We start from the raw sequence: 15,782 nt of genomic DNA, 5'->3' as shown, positions 1-15,782 counted from the left end.
CTTTCTGATTTCGGTGATATTGCGGTACTGCCTCTGGATGGCGCGCTGCAGGGTGTCCCTGTACCAGGAGGTCCGGCCGGCGGAGGTAGTCAGCTGGGATGTGGTAAGGGCGGTGCAGGAAGCGGCAAAGTGGGAAAGGGTGGAAAAAGGGGTGGGGGTGGCTTCGAGGTGGTGGAGACACGTGAGGCTTAAGCCACCATGAGGGGACATGCTTCCCAGGGGATTGTGTGCCAGTTGTCTGAAGGGGTTGTGGGGGGTCGGGGGGGGGGGGGGTTGATCCATTGTATTATTGAGGAGGGGGTGTACATAGATAGGCAGACCATGTCTAGCTAGGAGCCTGGGGTTTGATTTGCATGTCCGGTTTTTTTTTCTTGGGTTTTTCTAATACACAGTTTCCACTGTAGTATTGAGGAGGGGAGGGTGTGTACATAGATAGGAGGACTGTGTATAGCTAGGGGCTTGTTTTTGATTTGTATGTTATTTGTTTTTAGTTTTTTCCAATAAAAAGAGTTTTCCAGTCTACCCAACAAGATAAACTCATATGTGCTATTTTTTGTGTATACCTTACCTTGATTTGTACCTGTCCTTTTCAGGGCACAGACCGTGTAACTCTGCCCAGCACTATCCCCGCCTCCCAACCACCAGCCCCACTTCCCACCACCGGTTCTGGCACAGACCATATAAGTCTGCCCAGCACTATCCCCGCCTCCTGCCACTGGCTCTGCCACCCAATCTCAGCTAAGCTCCTTAGGATCCATTCCTTCATTAAAAGTTAGGGAGGCAGATCCTAATCTCAGAGGGGAAACACATCCTTCTGCTACCAAAATGCCCTCCCTCTGCAGGCCTCTGCATTTCCCTGTAGTAAGTGCTGTGATCCTATATATGCAAGTACAGTATACTGTACCTGACTGCTGCTCTGTCTGTGCTGGGCTGGCTCTTCCTCCTGCTGTCCCTAGGTGGTGCTGCATTCTTAGTCTCCAGGTTCCTCTGTCCCTTCACTGCTGCTCTGTAGATCATCCCACTGATTGGCTGCGTCTCGGATAACGTCACCAGCCCGACGCACAGCAACAAACTGCGACCCAGGCACGCTCCACGTGTTTCCCTACTCCTCCCCCTGCCAACCGCCCTCAAAAAACCGCCACCGACCTCCCTCCCCTCTCCCGAACCGCCGCCACCCCTTGCAGCCTGAGTTGTTGGCCGCCGCTCTCCCTCTCCTCCAAGTTCCAGCCCCGCCCTTGGACCCGCAGCACGCTCTCTCCGACCCCCCAGGCCCCCTCCTGTCCCAACTTGCCGGCGCCGCTGCACATCACCCCGACCTGAGCCCTCCCTCACTCACCCTCTTCCCCGATGTTCGCAGTTGCTTGCACTCGCCATTCCGCCGCGCCAACAGCAGAACGACAACGTGGATGCAGCACCTCACACATTTCCTTTGTTTTGAGTGTATGGGAATGATGGCTGCACGGCACAGGGTAAACAGAGATTACCCTAATTGCCTTCCTTCCTTACACTGGACTACATAGGCTTACTTCCACTCCTGTCTACTACGAGAGGGGAGGGAGGACGGTGAACGACAATGTGGATGCAGCACCTCACAGGTTTGCTTTGAATTGAGTGTATGGCAATGACGGCTGCACGGCGCAGGGGAAACAGAGATTACCCTAATTGCCTTCCTAGCTTACAGTGGACTACATAGGTTTACTTTGAGTGTATGGCAATGATGGCTGCACGGTGCAGGAGAAACAGAGATTACCCTAATTGCCTTCCTTGCTTACAGTGGACTACATAGGCTTACTTCCACTCCTCGGAAGGGACCGAGGGAGAGAGGGAGGGAGGGGGGGATAACCTTGCTAGCGCCAGTTTCATTTCAGCCAGTTTTGCTAGTATATAATATTATTCACTTTACAGCCCACAAGACAAAAAGTACAAAGACTAGGGGACACTCAATGAAGTTATATTGAAGTACTTTTAAAACAAATAGGAGGAAATATTTTTTCACTCAACGAATAGTTAAGGTCTGGAACTCTTTGCTAGAGGTAGTAATAACAGCAGATAGCTTATCTGGGTTTAGAAAAGGTTTAGAGAAGTTCCTGAAGAAATGTCCATAGTCTGCTATTGAGACAGACATGGGGAAGCCACTGCTTGCCCTGGGATTTGTTGCATGGAATGTTGCTACTATTTGGGTTTCTGCCAGGTACTTGTGACCTGAATTGGCCACTGATGGAAACAGGATACTGGGCTAGATGGACTACTGGTCCAGGGGCGGCAGAATACAGTAAGCAGGGTATGCATTGCAGGGGGCACCAGAAATTGCCATGCATATCCGTTGTGCTTTTCTCCACTGGCCACTGCCGCCGCACACTACAACCCTCCCAAGACCTACCTTGAAGGCCAGGTCCCACTCTGGTAGTGTAGTGGAATCTACTGCTGCGGGGGCAGGAAAGAATCTCACTCCTTCCTGCCCGCTGCCGCTAATCCGTCTCATTTGAACTTCTGTGCCGCAGGTGCTTTTCTTTGAAACTGTAGATGCCTCATCAATTATGATACAACTTTTGGCATTCTCTTCTATAATATTCTTAATCTTAATGCCATTTGTACATAAGTACATAAGTATTGCCACACTGGCACAGACCAAAGGTCCATCAAGCCCAGCGTCCTGTTTCCAACAGTGGCCAATCCAGGTCACAAATACCTGGATAGATCCCAAAAAAGTTCAATACATTTTATGCTGCTTATCCCAGAAATAAGCAGTGGATTTTCCCCAAGTCATTTTAATAATGGTCTATGGACTTTTCCTTTAGGAAGCCGTCCAAACCTTTTTTAAACCCCACTAAGCTAACTGCCTTTACCACATTCTCTGGCAACAAATTCCAGAGTTTAATTACATGTTGAGAGAAAAAAAATTTCTCTGATTCATTTTAAATTTGCTACTTTGTAGCTTCATCGCATGCCCCCTAGTCCTAGTATTTTTGGAAACAGTAAACAAACGATTCACATCTACCCGTTCTACTCCACTCATTATTTTATAGACCTCTATCATATCTCCCCTCAGCCATCTTATTGCACTGTAACGTTTATTCTTGTTGCACTGTAACATGTATGCAAACAATTGCCTACATCAACTCCATTTTCTCTTTTAATTCTATTGCCCCCTCAATATCAAAGACCTATTACATTTTACTAAACTGTAAAGAGTATAGAAAACATTTACAGTGGCATCAATATTTTTATTATTTAGCTTATGCACTAAACTAGAAATTGAGTCATTAGCTGATTTTTTTTTTTAACAAATCTTGAATTTTAGCATGAGATTTAGAAACATTGAGGGGCATAATTGAACGGCGCCGGCCATCTTTGGGGCCGGCTCCGCAAGGGGGCGGAGCCAACCTTATTTTCGAAATACGGTTGGGGCCGGCTAAATCGATCACCGGGTTTAGAAGAGATGGCCAGCTTCGTTTTTCAGCCATAATGGAAACCGGGCCCAGCCATCTCAAACCCGGCTAAATGCAACGCATTTGGTCGTGGGAGGAGCCAGCATTTGTAGTGCACTGGCCCCCCTCACATGCCAGGACACCAACCAGGCACCCTAGGGGGCACTTCTAAATATTAAAAAAAAAATAGCTCCCAGGTGCATAGCGCCCTTACCTTGGGTACTGAGCCCCCCAAATCCTCGCCAAACCCCACTCGCCACAACTCTACATCATTACCATAGCCCTAAAGGGTGAAGGGGGGCACCTACATGTGGGTACAGTGGGTTTTGGGGGGGTTTGGAGGGCTCAACATTAACCACCACAAGTGGAACAGGTGGGGGGTGGGCCTGGGTCCACCTGCCTGAAGTGCACTGCACCCACTAAATACTGCTCCAGGGACCTGCATACTGCTGTCAGGGAGCTGGGTATGACATTTCAGGCTGGCATACAGGCTGGCAAAAAAACTTTTTTTTGTAATTTTTTTGTGTGGGAGGGGGTTGGTGACCACTGGGGGAGTAAGGGGAGGTCATCCCTGTTTCCCTCCGGTGGTCATCTGGTCAATTGGGGCACTTTTTTGTGACTTGGACCTAAAAATAAATGGACTAAGTTCAGCCGGCGAAATGCTCGTCCGAGCCGGCCATCTTTTTTCCATTTTGGGGTGAAGCCGGCTATGTTGTAACCACGCCCTCGTCCCGCTCCCACCCCGCCCCCCGTCCCGCCTTCCGTACCCTCCTTTGAAGGTTGGCCAGCTCCGCAACGAAAAGCAGTTGGGGCCGGCTAAAACTGGCTTTCGATTATACCGATTTGGCCAGGATCAGGAGATCGCCGGCCATCTCCCGATTTGTGTCGGAAGATAGCCGGCGATCTCTTTCGAAAATAAGCTCAATTGTGTTCCCTATTTTTTTCCATAGAGAAGCTTGCCTAGTAGTTTTATTACTGTCATTTGGGGTTACTAAAAATGTACTCCATTCCTTGGACACAGGGACACGCTTTTCTGCTGACACTCCTAAATGCTGAACTTTCAAACAATCCTTACATCCTAATTTACCTTTTATTTCAAGCCATTTGTATTGTTCTGTAAACATAAATACTTGTTTCTCATTCCAACAATCTGGAAATGCAAGATTATCTATTTCTTCATTTGACAAACATGATGGTTTTTCTTCACTGATTTGTCATTCAACAGATTCAAAATTTGGTTCCATTGGCTTCAACTCTCTACAATGATTTTCGTTCCCATCATTTTCTGTATCTGTCTTCACATTCTTCACCTTAAAAAAAAAACTTAATAGATCACTCTGTCACTTTGTCATGTTAGGGATCACAATCTGAAAATAATTTATATTAGTAAAACTTACGATTCTAGTTGAAGGTTAACAGAAAAAATTCTGATAATGACTTCCTTATATAAATTTTTAAGCTAAAATACGTACGTTCTTTTTCAGTTTACAGTACACCACAACTCCAACATCACTTGTTATATCTTGTAAAATCTGTCTTTTAGTTCTGTCATCAACAACTGTATCAATGAAGATTCGTTGTTTTGACAAAGGATTGCAAACTTACAGCGGAACGTAAGCACAAACAACTTGCACGTGAAGTTTAGTCTACTCCTGAGCTGCCTTATTCTGAGGCTGGCAGAACCACCCAGGACTCTCCTGTCACAATACTGACTTTTATTCTGAGGAGGGGCAAAACAGGACTCTCCTGTCACACAGCACTAGCTGTAGTCCGATGTGGCAGCAAGAGGAAGAGGCCAGGGAGAAGCTGAATGGTGGTAGGGAGAGGCGCGCGCAGCGGGAGTTAAAGAGAAGGGGCACGAGATATTTATGGAGTAAATGCACAAGCTGCCTGCCACCAACCACATGGCAACATGTTTTCCCCCCACCTCCCTTCTGCCAATGACAGCCAATGTCAGTGTGGAAGAGCTGCATGAGCAGCTACTGGACATTGAAGAGATAAGAAGTTGCGTAAGGAAGAGTGGTTTTCGCCGCCAACTGAAGACTTATTTAACTGTAATGGCTATGGTTCGCAAAATTCTTGAACAGTTAACAACTGGCTCTTGTGAACCAGCGCGAGCCTACTCCAGCACACTACTGTTTCTACCTCTTTATTTAGTGCTATGTACTCTAACTCTACTGTCTTACTTTTTAGGCTTCTAGTATTTATATACAGACACTTCAAAGTGTGTGTTTTCCATGCATCTACAAGCTGTTTAGAAGTTGACAGGGATAATTTGCAACCTTTGCTCTGTACTACCCTTAAACATTCTTGGTTTTCTTTCACCTTTGTTGAAACTTCTCTATTGGGATTCCCTAAATGTCCTGTTATAACAGTATCCTTCAAGGATACCTCACTCTAAACCATGTGCTTCTGGGTGACTGTCAACTCCCCCCCCCCCCCCCCCCAATCTAATTACTAATTTAAAAACTGCTCTATCTCCTTTTTAAATGTTACTGAAAGCAGCCTGGTTCCATCTCGGTTAAGGTGGAGTCTAATCCTTTCGAAATGGGCTCCCCTTTCCCCAGAATGTTGCCCAGTTCCTAACAAATCTAAATCTCTCCTCTCTGCACCTTCGCCTCATCAATGCATTGAGACTTTGGAGCTGTGCCTGCCTCTTGAGTCCCGAGGTGGAACGGGGAGCACTTCTGAAAATGCTACCCTGGAGGATCTGGATTTCAGTTTACTCTTCGTGTTGTCTAGAATGGAATATCTGCACAACATTCAGTGCTTGGTATGTTTCCCTGAATAAAGCTGGTTGAGGTATATTTGGTTGAGCATGGGCTGATTGATACTATATGCATGATAAAGTAAAATTATGTCTAACCTGATAATTTTCTTTCCTTTTGTCGCAGCAGATGAATCCAGAAATTAGTGGGTTATGACCATCTACCAGCAGGTGTAGATAGAGATTACTAGTCTGAAGTCAGTGATACTGGATGACCAGCCCCTCCATCAGCCAATATATGTCTAATCACAAAGCAGAACCAAGCAAATCAACCCGGAAGCCTTCCTCACCAACTACAAACCACAGCGGCCAAAATAGCACTGCAACTCATGGTAGACTGTCAAATTATCCATAGTATTCATGTTTTCTTTTTCTTTTTTTTAACCTAGTCAGCAAAGGAAGTAAAACACACAGCAAAAAAAAAGGAGTTTGATAAAATAAATAAGGGAGGGATCCTGGATTCATCTGCAGCAACTAAAGGAAAGAATATTATCAAGTAAGACATAATTTTACCTTCCTTAGCATACACAGCAGATGAATCCAGAAACTGGTGGGATGCACCAAAGCAATTTCTAAAGAGGGAGGGAAGCCGTCACCCCCCCCCCCATACCAACACCGCCGCTCCAAAAGAAGCATCCAACCATGTGGCCACATCCACTCTATGATGCCGAGAAAAAGTATGTAAAGAAGCCCAAGGTGCACAAAATGACCAGATGACTACCGGAGGGAATCAGGGCTGACCTCCCGTTACTCCCCCAGTGGTCACTAACCCCCTCCCACCCTCACAATACTTCTTTAAAAATATTACTTGCCAGCCTTAGATGTCATACTCAGGTCCATGATATCGCATGCAGGTCCCTGGAGCAGTTTAGTGGGTACTGCAGTGCACTTCAGATAGGTGGACCCAGGCCCATACCCCCCCCACCTGTTACATTTGTGGAGGAAACAGCGAGCTCTCCAAAACCCACCACAAACCCATTGTACCCATATATAGGTGCCCCCTTCGCCTGTTAGGGCTATGGTAGTGGTGTACAGTTGTGGGTAGTGGGTTTTGGGGGGCTCAGCACACAAGGTAAGGGAGCTATGTTCCTGGGAGCAATTTATGAAGTCCACTGCAGTGCCCCCTAGGGTGCCCGGTTGGTGTCCTGGCATGTCAGGGGGACCAGTGCACTAGAAATGCTGGCTCCTCCCACGTCCAAATGGCTAGCATTTGGACATTTTTGACATGGACATCTTAGGTTTCGAAAATCGCCGAAAGTCAAAAACGTCCAAATTCAAGGACGTACAAATCTAGGGATGTCCAAATTTAAGGATTTGGACGTCTCTGACAATATTTTCAAAACGAAAATGGATGTCCATCTTTTTTTGAAAATACGGGTTTCACCACCCCTGAATTTCACAGTTTTGCAAAGACGTTCAAATCGCAACTTGGACGTTTCTTTTGAAAATGCCCCTCTATGTCTCTTAGGAAAAAGCAGAAAAACAGTGGAGGATGCATGACAAGACAGGAGAGGGATGAAAGAATTCTAGAGAGGAGGTATTTTTGGGGTGTTTCCCAAGGAAAACCTAGAGAGGAGGCATAGCCTAATGATAAGTGCAGAGGGCTGAGAACCTAGGGAACTGGGTTTAATTCCCACTGCATCTTTTTGTGACTCTGGGCAAGTCACATAACCCTCCATTGCCCCCAGTATAAATACTTAGATTGGTGAGCCCACTAGAAACAGAGAAACTGCTTTGGTTACATAAGTACATAAGTAATGCCACACTGGGAAAAGACCAAGGGTCCATCGAACCCAGCATCCTGTCCACAACAGTGGCCAATCCAGGCCAAGGGCACCTGGCAAGCTTCCCAAACGTACAAACATTCTATACATGTTATTCCTGGAATTGTGGATTTTTCCCAAGTCCATTTAGTAGCGGTTTATGGACTTGTCCTTTAGGAAACCGTCTAACCCCTTTTTAAACTCTGCTCTAACCCCTCTGCTTGAACCACAGAAACCCATTAATTTATTTGCACTGGGGTGTTTTATCAGTTTCATTTAAAACCTAAAATCAAAAGTGCTTTTTATAAACTACATACATATATGCATAAAGTTAACCACAAACATTACATCTGCCTCAGAGCAGATGTTGCTTTGTATAGATTAACTTATGGTGCTACTAATGTGCTCCTACCAGTGACATAATTTAAATGGCCAGTTACAAAATTATCCTACCCATGGACAATTTTCAAAATGACCACATTGGGACAAAAAGCATCTTTACTTTTTACTTGCAGGCTTTGTACCAATTCTTAATGTCAAAATGCAGGTATATTTTCTCTTTAAAAACTGCAGTAGGTGCAAAACATACACAGTCATGGGCATTTACATTTTGTGTTTGTAGAATTTTGCTTGAAAAGTAGTATATTGATTTGAAAATGCAAACAACACTCATATTTATCTTCCCCAATGTAGCTAAAGGCATGTGCAGTGTTAAAGAACATGGTGACCTTTAGATACATTGAGGATGGACAATTTTCACCACTTTTTACCTCTGGAAATTACTTTGAAAATGACCTACCTTCCTGCAATATACACAAGAGAACAAAAAAAAAAGACATACCTTTCGCAAGCTCGGACAGTCCATGCAGCAATTATCCATAATGAGATACTAAAAACCAACAGTACAGTTCCTGGACATATTGTCATTAAAGTCTTCATTACAAAACGTGTATTGAAGTTTATCTTATTTAGTGCTCCAATGCTTCTAGATGAGGCATCTGTGAAAAGTTTGCTGTGCAAGAGCATAACTCTGGCAATAAGATACAGTCTTAAGAACATTGGTATTGACAAAATAATATCCACATCGGCTGTTGTTGTGGATGGAGTATAGGAAAAGGCAAGCCGTGCTGTCCACGTGAATGTATAGTTCCCAGGTATGGGATGAATAGCACACACCAATATTTCCAAGCAGATAAAGAAAATACGCTCGTATGTCATGGCTATCCTCCAGTCATCAGCTCCATTGTCCACCATGAATAACTGAAAGAAAAGGGCAAGACATCAATATTTTCATCACTCAATAAAGAAATCATCACATGACTAATATAAATCGAATTAAGGCCAGTAGAGAATACCATTTGATACCAGCTCACTGGCAGATAAACTGGACTGCTATTGAATAGTAATCATTACGATGCCTATTTACTAAACTGTAATAAGACATTTTTTTTTAATCCGGAAGAAGGAAAAAGAGGGCCAGCTGGCTCAATTTGGAGTACAGCTGAATAGGGCAAGAGTACATAAGGTTCATTCTTGCCCTGTGAAATCTTGGGACAATGGGGTAAGTATGGAGGAGCATCTGAGAGGCTGGGGTAGGGAGTAAGGATGAAGTATGGAGACTAGGAAAGAATTTACTCTAGGGGAGTTATGAAGGGTAGGTGAAAGGACAGGCAGGGGAATTTTGTACCTCAGGTCATCAGGGATGTTTTGGAGGAGAAGGAGATGTTAGTCATAGGGGTTTGTAGCTCCTTTAAGATGGCAGACACACAAAAAGGGGCTACCACCACGCATTTCTGCAGCCAAACATTTGCAAATTTCCTGAGTATGCAAAAGAAAATGCTGCAGGATTTACTTAATTCTAGTACTCTGGTAAATCCTGCAGGGCCACTGGGGCCACAACATACTCTGATATTTTGCCCAACATAGCATCAGCAACTAGAGAGCTTGGTGGTGGGGCTAGACATTAGTTCTGTTGCTCTTGTGCTCTTTTACTGTGGTTTAGTAACAGATCATAAAATCACAAAATGATGATAATTTCCACATCTTGCTTGCTTTGAAAGTTTTAGTAACATAATAAATGATAGCAGATAAAAACAAAACAAATCAAAAACATCCAGTCTGCCCAGTTGAAACCCATTTTGGGTAGATGCGTCATAGCTTAACACCAGCACCTCCTCATCACATCTTTTACCTGAACTCTCAATTATTTTTCTATCACCATCTACCATATCTGTCCCCCGCATGCCCAAAGCTGTTCCTCTTTCATGAAATAAATCCATGCTGTTTGAAATTTGAGTTTCCATCATGGTCTCTGTCCATGCAAGTCCCCCGACCCTTCTTCAACACCTAGTGCAATTATGTAACAATGTTGCTGCCTAGAGGTGGGACTAACAGTGGTACTATCTCTGTACTGGGTGACTGTCTTGAGATGGTAAAGTGTTTGAATTGTTTTTGTGTGTTATTGTGATATTGTGTCTTGTTTGTTGATTGTAAGCTTTGTTTGCATTTTGGGAACCGCTTAGGTTTAGGTGGTATACAAATTTTGAAAATAAATAATACTGCTGTTAGGGCTTGTAACCATTGCACCATGCAAGTTATTCAGGTAAAAGTAGTGCAAAAGATGGGCAAAAAGACTACGAGAGTTATATTCAGCCCACAGTGGTAAGCAGCTTATAAGCCACTCCCAGCTGTGGGCTGACCTAACACCGGATATTCAATGTCGGGATTTGCATAGCTCCCAGCACTAAATATCCAGGTATATGCACTGACCGATATTCAAACCAGTGCCTGGTTAATTTGGCACATAAAGTTAGGCCAGCTGTTTTGATGTCTTAACTTTATGTGCTTACTTGGTCAGTTAGCAGACTGAATATCGCCGCTGACCAACTACAGGGCCCTTTTACTAAGCTGCATAAAATGTCATACCATGGAACGCGCTCAGGCATCCTGTAGTAGCTGCCAAATGTGTGAGTGCTAACCGTGCACTAAAAATGTTTTTTTGAGGGGTTGTATCCGAGGACAGAGAGTGGGCGTGCCTGCACTAATCAGTTGGCGCAAGGATAGCACATAAGTTGGCAGTAAGAGCTCACATGGTAAATTTTTTAACGGTCGTGTGCTAATGGCAAAATTAGTGCATGGCCATTAATATAAAAATGCAAAAAGGTCATTTTTCGGCTGTGGTAAAAACAGCCTTAGTGCATAGGAAAAACCCGCCTAAGGTCGCACTAAGGCCACTTTTTCCCACAGTTTAGTAAAAAGGACCCCTATTGCTGCCCCATCCTAAATCCACCCCTGGCCCATCCATAACCTAGCCCGTTAGGGGATGGCAGCTAGTTCAGCGTGTTTTAACTGGGAAGGACTAAACTCTTGAATACTGACCCCCTACAAGTTCCTTGTCAAATTTCGAAAACAATCTTTTGTTCAAGCATTTTCTTTCCTGCCACTTTAGAAACTAGAGAAACTGTTCAACTAACTAAATAAATCAGATATTTCTTTCATAGCAACAGTTTTCAGGCTCCAAAGAACAAATGTCTCAAGCTATTTCAACTTTGCTCCCTCTTCTTTCCTCACCCCCCCCCCCCCACCCCACCAAGTCCCCCTCCCCCCATCGCACATAATTCCAACACAGCTTCCTCTCTCCTTCCCTCACCACCAAAGTCCAATGCTGCTTTCTCTTTTCTCTCCTTGGTCTGTCAAACCTGCATTGTCTGCCAGCCCCTGCTGTGTTAACAGACTGCCTGGGCCAGCACTGGATCCTTCCCTCTGCCGCATCCTGCCCTGTGACACAACTTCCTGTGTAGGCAGGGGTGGGACCCAACAGAGAGAAGGACCTGGCGCCATCTCAGGCAGCCTGTTAATGCTGCAGGGGCTGGCAGGCACGCAGGTTTGATGAACTGAGGAGGGGAGGGAGTAAGGAGAAAAGAAAGCAGCGCTGGACTTAGGGGGGGGGTAAGAGACAGAGACAGAGCAGTGCTGGTCTGTGCAGCAGGAGAGGGGGGAAAAGAGACATGCCGCTCAATTTTTTTCTATTATAGAATACTAGCATAATGTCAGCATTGGCATGCCCATGTTCAGGCACGCTAGTGATGCACACAGGGGAATTCTATATATGCTGCTGAAAAAATTGGCACCAAAAAAACTGTGCTTAGCGTTATTCTATAAAGATGGCCTAGATTTAGGTGCAGTTTATAAAATATGTGTACATCTGTTCCCACAAATAAAATTTAGTGGGGTCATTTACATCAACTAAAACCTTTTGTAAATGCCCACACCTAACTTAGGCGTGGATCTGGCATATTATATAACACTGCATGTAATTTTAAGAAATGCCTAATGCCCACCCATGCCCCTCCAATGTCCACAACCCCTTTTGAGATCTGCGCTTTAGAATTTATGCACACCACTTTGCAGAATACACTTAGAAAGTTGCATGTGGAAATTCTAAATAGTGCCAATTTGTGACAATAATTGCATATCGCCCAATTATTGGCGCCGATTGGATTGTTAATCAATTAAGTTAATCAATCGCTATGGGGGAGATTCTGTATTTGGTGCCTGGAAAACCCATGCAGAAATCATTTTCGCCTAAGTGTATTCTATAAGATTTACACGCGGTATATAGAATACGCTTAGTTGATATCACAATGCCTAAAACAATGCGCTTCCATTTACACCAACGAAAATGTAGCATAAATCCATAAGTGTGGATTTACGCGGACTGGGCCATACTCTATAACAATGCACGCAAATTTGGGAACGCCCATGAAATGCCTATTTCCCTGCCCATAGCCATGCCTCTTATGAACTACACGCTTTAGAATTTAGGTGCAGTTCACTATAGTATATGCTTAGCGAGTTATGTGCGTAAAATTCTAATTGTTGCCAATTAGTGCTCATTATTGCTTATTAAGCCAATTAAGTTACGCGCATTGTTATGGAATACGCTTACATTTAGGCGGGGAATGCTAGGCATGGTATATTGAATCTGGCAGTATATACAGAACTAGACTTTGAGCCCGTAAAAACGGGCTATTATAGGAAGGGGGGGTTGAAAGGCCCGCCCCCACCGCCAAGTTCGCCGCTGCCCCTCCCCCTCCGAGTTCGCGCCCCCCCACCGAGCCGTCACCACCCACCTTCCACCCGGCCGGGCCCTTGCTCCGCTATTGAAACAGCGAGGGTCCGGGAACGCAGCACTGAGCTCTGCTGAGCTGCCGACGTCGGCCTTCGTTCTTCTTCTCTGCCTGTTCCGCCCCCCGTCATCACGTATTGACGTGGGGGCGGGGCAGAGAAGGTCTCTACTGCGCATTTGCGGCGAGTACGGTCACTCGCCGTTTATATGTTTGATTCCCCCCATACAGAATTCCCCCCATAATGTATAGTATGAACTATACATATTACTGGGATATATGCAATGTTCTGCCCATGTGTACGCCCCATTGCGGTTAGGCAATATGGCATTTAGGCACTACCTTGTAGAATAGTGTCTAGATGCCTAGCTGTCAATTAAAGGTGATTTTGATGCACGTAAGTGGCATGTACCTCTAGGCGCCAGTTTATAGAATTGCCCTGTAAAATGTTTTCTAGTAACCTTATGCAGTATGCATTATAGAGGCTTATATGAACAGATTCTACCAAATTATTTTGAGATTTGAGAATTCCTTTTGCACTATTAGCACTTGGACCCAAGGTGTAGGGTGTAGACAATGATTATGAATGATCACGATCAGCATTTACCCCCCTGTTTACAAAGCCACGCAGCAATGACAATGGGCTGTGTCAGCATTATTGCACCGGCAGCCACTAGCTCGGCTTTGTAAATAGGGGGGTTAGACAGCTTGTCATAAAGTGATTCTGTCACTACTGCATTTTAAATGACTTTGAATTGATTCTGAGGCTTACCCCCACTTTTACACGTAGTTTCATATGTAGTTTTGGCTCCACACAGGATGTAGTATTTAAGTATTTCTTGATTTTTCCCTTGATTGCTGGCCTAATTCTTTTAAAGAATTCTTTTCTCTTGATCTGCAAACTATTGCTTTTTTTCCCTCCAAGTACTTGTGGAAACATTCCTTCCTTCCATTCATCAGAACACTTGTTCAAGTTTAAGGATAGAGATTGATTCTGGCTATTTGCTATCACACTTCAGTACACTTCAGTCTGTTGATGCTGTTAATATGCTGAACGCCTATGATAGCAGCTTTTTATGTAAAATCAATTTCTATAAAGGACCATGCCTCCTTCAACTTTTAAATATCCATATTTGTCCTGTTTGTCTGTCTTGATTAGATTGTAAGTTCTGTCAAGCAGGGACTTTCTCATACGTGTTTTGTGTACAGCTCTGCATATGTCTAGTAGAAATTAGTAGTACTACAGTCTACATGCCCTGATTCTTATAGATAATTTATAGGAAAAATTTGTTATTCTTGCATCCAATTATTCAAGATTTGCAGTAAGGCCAGTCCACAATTCCAAACCTGTATGACAGCACAGGAATTACATGCTGATTGATAGCTTGTATCATAATCCATGATATGAAAGCACTTTCAACATAAATTTTTGTCTTCTGTAGTATTCTTTGCTGATCTGTTCTCTCAATTTGTGCTGGGTTACAGCACTTCCTTCTTCTTCTAAATATGTATATACACTTTCCTGCTAAAGCTCTATATTCTTCTCTCAGAGAAAAGTATTCAGTCTACATTTTCCATATTTGACCAGCTCAAATGTCATCCTGATGTCATCTAAGAAACTCTTTACTACTCAGAGTTGTTTCATCACATGATGATCACAGGATGCATAAGGCCTTAAATCATCCACAAATAATAGATGTGATGTTATCTGAAGATCATCAGCACCTCTAGGATTAGCCCAATAATTTAATAAGTGAATTTAGTACCTGACAGAACAAGACTAGTGACTGTCACGGCCGTGGCTGTGCCCCCCTCCCCCATTCAGACTCACCTTTTTTTCCAAGAGGTCAGGCCCTGCAGCTTCTCCAGACTGCCTTGTACTTGCACTGATGCATCTGCTGCCTGTTTCCCTGTTATCCAAGCCTACTCTGGTGTTCCTGCATCCAAGCCTCACTCCAGTCTGTCCAAGCCTGTTACACTCCTCCAGGTGTACACCCTGCTTGCGTAGGGTATGGGCATTCGAGGATGTGGCGGCCATCTTGGATTTGGGCATCTCCAGGAGAGGGCAGCTATCTTGAAGATGGGCGTCTTAGGTTGTGGCAGCCATCTTGGAATTGGGCAGCTTCAGGAAGGAAGCCCATATTTGGGCGTAAGACATCTCCTCTGATGGAGGCAGCCATCTTGGAACAGCTGCACATGTTTGAGCCTAATTCCTGCACTATTTAAAGCCCTGCCACCAGTCCTTCCATGCTTCGGCTTCTATTGCTGTAGAAGTCGCGGTCCTTGTCTGTGTTCTACTGCCGGTTAGCTTATGATCCTGTGTTCTGACCCTTGGATTGTTTTCTGACTACTCTGCTGTATTGCTGCCTGCCCAGACTTTGGACTGACTCCTGACTACTTTGCTGTGTTGCTGCCTCCCTGGTTCCTGGACTGTGTCAGCTTTCCCGCCTGTCTGGTTGGTGGCCGTTCACCCCGCTGGTTCCGGAAGTCCTGGTGGCCGCCTGCACCTGGGGACTCAACTCTTGGGGAATGGCGGTTGCTTCCCAGGTGAAGCTAGGGGTTGTCTGGCTGCCTGACTGAGCACGGTGCTGCTCCATCTTTGCCGTGCTCAGCCGGGGCACAAGGGCTCACTTTCTCAGACGTAACAAAGCCTCACTCTGATGTTCCTGCGTCCAAGCCTTCCCAGGGCATCAGAGGT

The 15,782-nt window shown here is 44.8% G+C and overlaps 1 protein-coding gene across 2 annotated transcripts in view; it reads right to left on the bottom strand.

Annotated features, from left to right (window-relative positions):
- KCNN2 (potassium calcium-activated channel subfamily N member 2) overlaps positions 1-15,782 on the bottom strand; it is a 306,088-nt gene that overhangs the window by 237,194 nt on the left and 53,112 nt on the right. For both annotated transcript variants that reach the window (XM_030192324.1, XM_030192323.1), the window contains exon 3: positions 8,800-9,218. In XM_030192324.1, the coding sequence (XP_030048184.1) occupies positions 8,800-9,218 (419 nt within the window). The remainder of the gene's footprint in view (positions 1-8,799; positions 9,219-15,782) is intronic.

The sequence above is a fragment of the Microcaecilia unicolor genome, chromosome 2, assembly GCF_901765095.1.
Source record: "Microcaecilia unicolor chromosome 2, aMicUni1.1, whole genome shotgun sequence".
NCBI classification, from domain to species: Eukaryota; Metazoa; Chordata; class Amphibia; order Gymnophiona; family Siphonopidae; genus Microcaecilia; species Microcaecilia unicolor.
Note: the sequence above shows the minus strand (reverse complement) of the source record. Positions and strands in the feature narration are given on the sequence as shown.